The sequence below is a fragment of the Rhagoletis zephyria genome, unplaced genomic scaffold (assembly GCF_001687245.7).
Source record: "Rhagoletis zephyria isolate East Lansing unplaced genomic scaffold, Rhagoletis_zephyria_1.1 Rzeph_scaffold_00235, whole genome shotgun sequence".
NCBI classification, from domain to species: domain Eukaryota; kingdom Metazoa; phylum Arthropoda; class Insecta; order Diptera; family Tephritidae; genus Rhagoletis; species Rhagoletis zephyria.
The window spans coordinates 282586-288418 of record NW_016157319.1 but is presented as its reverse complement, the minus strand read 5'-3'; the positions used below and the strand labels follow the sequence as shown (position 1 = coordinate 288418).

At 41.2% G+C, this 5833-nt stretch overlaps 1 protein-coding gene across 1 annotated transcript; it reads left to right on the top strand.

The window, feature by feature from the left end:
* Window positions 1-504: 504 nt before the first annotated feature.
* On the top strand, window positions 505-5833 carry dgo (ankyrin repeat domain containing protein 6 diego; the record flags this gene model as incomplete). Its single annotated transcript, XM_017609550.1, has 4 exons — window positions 505-714; window positions 3577-3641; window positions 3699-4082; window positions 4142-5833. Coding segments are annotated over exons 2-4 (2100 nt in total), but the record flags the coding sequence as incomplete, so codon positions are not given.

Below are 5833 nucleotides of genomic sequence, written 5' to 3'. Positions count from 1 at the left end.
ACTCCGCTTGGTAGCAAACGTCTCGGAGAGGTCTTTCCCAATTCTGACGGAGCTGAGAGTATTGCTCAACGTCATTTTACACAGACATCAGTTTCGCGATGATGCGAAAATCCGGACATCGTGGCGTATACGCAACTTCTTTTAGTCATCATCAAAAAGGAGTTCTCACCCGTGGGTTTGCTGAATTTCTTCACTGGAAGGGATTTTACGTAGCGCACAACCCATTGCTGGGACGGAGGTAGTTTAGCGAGCCGCTTGCTCCTAGACAGACGCCAGCTTGCAGCCGCACTTACGGCGGAACAGACGCTGCAGACTTCAGTATTAACCTTGTATTATTGAATCATGGGTGATTTCCATGTATAACTTTTTTCTTTACAAAATCACGTCAAATTTAAAAAAACCGCTTCTTCGAATTTCTTTTCTCCAAATCATCTGCCTAAAATCCCCACAAGTGTTGCCAAGGGACCGCGTTTACTACCTTCCGACTAAGCCCATATGATTTTCAGCCACCGAACACGCTCTAAGCCAAGTTTGAGTTGACCATTAAAACCGGTTTGCAGACGCAGCTATGCATTTAAGTATTTTCGCTTGCCACTTTGAGTAGTTTACGTTAAGACATTGAACGAAATGAATGTAGCGGTGGCGGTATGAGGATTACTCGAATGCTGTTTTCGCGCTCGTAGACACAAATATTTATGTATTATACCTTTAGCAGTGCGTAAGTGTGTTTATTTATATATGGGTATATGTGTGTGTAAATACCAGCCTATGAAAAATTTTACAAATTAAGTATTGGAATTTTTTATGCTTCAAATTGTGCGCCTGCGTTTTTTGTGATAACTCACAACAACTTTCGCATATAGTGAAATTTATGCAATGCTGAATAGTAAACATTTTACAAATGAAACGAACGTATTATAGAAATTATAAGTGAAATTGTTTAAATGAAACACACAAGTGTGCCTAAGTGCATGTTTGCGTGTGTATGTAGATATTTAATTCGTAGGCTTAAGACACCAACCAGTGGGAATCAATAACCTATATACACATATACATATGTATATATGTATGTATTTGCAGAGAATTTTTTGCGACGACTTTTATACAACATTCGTCAAATGGATTATCAATTTACATACGAAAATTTGCATAAAAAATATTCACATTTTGAAAATATGAAACACAGAAATTTAAATTAACGTGTGGCTGAACTTTGTAAATAGTTTCAAGAAAATTATGTGGCCATTACGCATGCGCATGAAGTCAATTTTTTAGTGGCAATCTAGCGAAAAAAGTCTCAAGTAAACAGTTAATGAAGGCCAATGGCATTGCTGGTAACTTACATATCTTGCGATATTGTTCGTGTCAAACTTCGTTTTACGCAGTATGCAGTGGGAAATATGTACCGACATGAGTTTATATTTTTTTTCATACATACATTATTATTGGTATTGTATGTGCATATTTTAACTTGTATTTGATATGCATAATACATGCCGTGCAAACTTAAAAGTATGAAGTAAAAAAATTCAATACAAATAAATAAAAAAACGTGAACTAGGAAGCCATTCTACGTGCAAAAATGTTGTTAATTTTGTGCTGTTTGAAAAGCTGAAAAAAATCTGAAAGAGTGCTGAATGCAACATTCGGTTCGGCTTATTTATTGATATCGTTATCGATCTTTTTTATAAGTTCCGTTATCAATAACATTTGTGGTATAAACAATGATATTACCAATAATATATTTATCGATATTGTTATCGATAGCTGTATTTGTTGTGACGGTATATTTATGGAGATAGTTGTTATAAATGTATTGACTAGTCGATACGTTATTGTTAGGTTATCAATAAAAATTTCTACTCAATATCGCCATTCATATTGTTACTTTATCGATTTCGTACTAATTTTCCAAAGTTTCTTTAAGAAGGTATTTTAAAAGATACTCTTCTTCCTCTTAAATTTTTCTAGTACAGAAATCATTCTTCATATTCGAAGTCGATAATATTTTATTAATATCAGTTTCAGCCTATTTATCGGCATTGCTATCGAAATTTTTAAAGATATCGTTGTCGATAAAATCTTCAGTATATTTGAGGCCACTTCTGCTCCCACGTCTTCATTTAGACCTTTAGACTTTTGTTGCTCATTTTCGGCAATTTCTCTTTTGATGTTGCCCTTCGCGTTCACACAGAGCAATTATTTTGTACAAAATTGTTGTTGTCAGCTGAGAACGGCCAACTACATGATTCAATAATACAAGGTTAGATAATTATTGACAGCTGCGGTTTGACACTCCCTTACAAAAGGTTGCATTTACGAAGGACAGAGAAAGGGCAAGAATGCAATCCCTTGTTTCGAAAATGGTAGTAGAAAAGTAGGCAATTAGTAGTGAAATTCCTTTCGTAAATTCTAATGTATTTGCAGGAAATCTGGCATTTTAAACGAAATGTTGAACGTAGTATTGATATATCTACGTGAATTACGTAATTTATATGCTATTTAGCCGTATAAAAACTGCAAAATTACCTAAAATTAAAATAAGACTACTATGAGATTGATGTAAACATCCAATGCTTATGTTTTCATCAGTTAAATATGCTTCATATGCATATACAAATAAACATATTGCACAAAAGCTTATACTTTTATTTCACACCAAAGCTACACTGTTTCGATGTAAATTTGCAAAGAAGCAACACGGTGCCACTGCTAAGGGAGCGGTGCGAGAGGGACAACTGTCAGTTTATCGAACCTTGTATTATTGAATCATGGGCCAAGTAGAATTACTCAGACGAACTAGAGCACAAAGCGTGTTGCCCGAGCACGAGCAACTCGGTGCCCTTAACCCTTCCTCGTCACTCCCTCTCCCACAAGTAACGAGTTGCCGCGACAAAAGTTTCTCTGTCTGAACCTAGACTTATTCATATTTACATTAGTTATTCTCATATGTTTATCGATATCATTCATACCTTGATTTTAAGATCTTAAGATGATCTTAAGATGATTTTGACCCTGTAATTTCTTTTAATATCCCTATGTCCCGTGACCCATATGATGCTGACCTTGAATACGGCGCTACCATTGTTTAGAGTTGCGAAGCATTCTGTGCAACCTTTGATCTTAGCATTACCGCTTTCATTGATTGGATGACCGTCTGACTATAAGAGTTGATATTAATCGTGGTGATTGAAAACTTAACCGGCCATTTTCCGATTGGAAGCCTTTACATAACCCCACGTCTTTACTGTAGCCGCTGTATGGAATATGATGAGGTGGAATCACCTCAGTATATGCTACTTGGCTGTCCAGCTCGCGCGGGCATAAGTTTTGAACACATTGAGCCACACTCATTTCTAACTGTTGACGGGATTTCAGGAATAGATATATCCGCTTGCGGAGCGTTATTGGGGGCACGCAGGAATTTTCGGTCACCAACACTTCCTTCCTTTTTTCATTCCTATTTGTCGCCTATCCTAATCCTTTTGTATAAAGGTGACCATCGCCGGCTTGCGAAAATTTTACAAAAGTAGTAAATATCAAGCCATGTGGTTTAATCGAACCCTTTTTTTACAGATTCCGACGAAATCCAATTTCTTTGAGGACCAAGAATCACGATGCTACCAAATACAATTAGTCAGGTAAGCACAAATTTTACGTAATTAGTAAAGACCGCTTGTAAGGTTTGCTCTTTACAGGATCGCGGCAAAGATTGGACTAGCCTCCACGAGGCTGCTGCCAATGGTAATGAGGAAATGATAAAGACGCTACTCGCTGGCAATTCCGATACGACAGCAAAGGAGACCAAATTGGGAAATACACCACTACATGAAGCAGCATCGCGCGGTTTAAGTCGCGCCGTAAAATTGCTTAGCACGCCCAAGATTACGGCCAAGCCAACTTCAAAGAGCAAGCAAAAAAATGAAGCAGCTAAACAGAATCGGGGTCCTACACAAAACGCGTTGTTGAGTATACAGAACTTCGCCGGCTTCACCGCCTTACATTTAGCTGCACAAAATGGACACAATCAAAGCTGCAGAGAATTACTACTGGCAGGCGCCAGTCCAGATGTTGAGAATTATGTAAGACAATGTTTTCGCCCAAAGCGACTCAACTTTTATAACCCAACTTTTTTTTCTAGTATGGCGACACAGCATTACACACTGCCTGCCGGTATGGACATGCAGGTGCCGCACGCATACTCATCTCCGCCTTTTGCGATGTGAACAAGAAGAATCTCAATGGTGACACGCCCCTGCACATAACCAGCGCCATGGGTAGGCATAAGCTGTCACGCATCATTTTGGAAGCTGAATGCGAAATCAATACGCGTAATTCACAATGCGAGACACCGCGCGATATAGCGATACGCAAAGGTTTCGGCAAAATATTGGACATCTTAGACAATCCGCATCGCATACGCAATAAGAAAGCCAAAGCGCCACTGACAGGTGAGGAAGCAGACAAAACGAAAGCGGGACCGTGCACGTCAAAGTCACATTCGAATGAGGTCAGTTGGTCGCCATATGGCTGTCATTACTTTCCCGATATGCGCGCCTTCCCGTCACCCAAACTCGAGACGCTGCCCAAGGAGCCACTGAAACGCGGCGAACAGTACTATTTGGATTTGGCGGGGCACATACGCAAAGGACCCATCGGTATTGGAAATATATGCTATTGCGGTCCTTTCTTCAAGCATATCGAGGATAAAATAAATTCAAATAAGCGGCATTTGCGTAAGTATGTGCACAATGCTAAGGAGCATTTGGATGACAAGGTGCAGGCGCTGGCTGCGCGCACTAATCATCAAATTGAGAAGCTGACACGCACCATGATCGCCGATCGCGTGGAGTGCGAAAATAGACGTTTGTATTTGGAGAATTACTTAAAGCGTGGTGGTCCCTTGCGGCTAACAACTGACGTAACGTCGAAGGGAAGAGAGGCGCGTGAAATGCACGACACGTTGAAGCGCTGCCGAAGCCTAGAACTGCTTGAAAAGGTCGATATGTCGGAAGGCAAAATGGCAAACTCACGAAGCTTTGATCTGCTCGATGCCAATGCGAATGACACAGCTGGCATGCCGCATAGGGACCAAGTGACGTGTTGTCCACATGCTGCTGAAATGCAGAATCATCATTTGAGTGAGGAGTCAAACAACGAGTTCTACGATGTGTCCAAGCGTTTAGGCAGCTTGCTGGCGAAGACCAGCACATTTTTGAAGGTGCCTACGCAAAGCGTACAAAACAATGAACAGCCGCCCGACAAGTCTATCACTGCGGCATTGGGCATCGATACGGACGACGAAGCGCTTTGTACGCGCGTACAAAATATGCATATGAGTCCATCGATCAGCGAGGCATCCAATGCAACGCCGGCGCAGTTGAGTTCCGAAGCTGGCGCGGTTTCCAGCCCCGATTACAATTGCAATTTCCGCACAAAGCATGGCGCAGCGAAACGCAAAGCGATTGCTGCGACGCCAGAAGTAGTAACTACCGCCTCGTCAACGGCTTCGCCACCTGAACGGTCGCACAGAGATAAGCCGATTACCGAGCGGCAGCTAGAGTATTTATATGATATACAGAAGCGTGGCAGCGTCATACAGAATGTGATAAGCGCACTGCGCAAGAGTCATCAAAGGGCGGACATCTTGACGGATGTGAAAACACGCAATGAGTCAGAGTACGTACACGAGGATAAATTGGGTTACAAAGATGAGCTGTTTCAGGTGCAACGCTTGGCTGAAAACGATAGTAAGGAGGCGGCGATGTTGAAAGAGGTCGGCCTGCCGCTTGATATTCACGGCACGTCCGTTGGAGAACCACATAAATTTGCG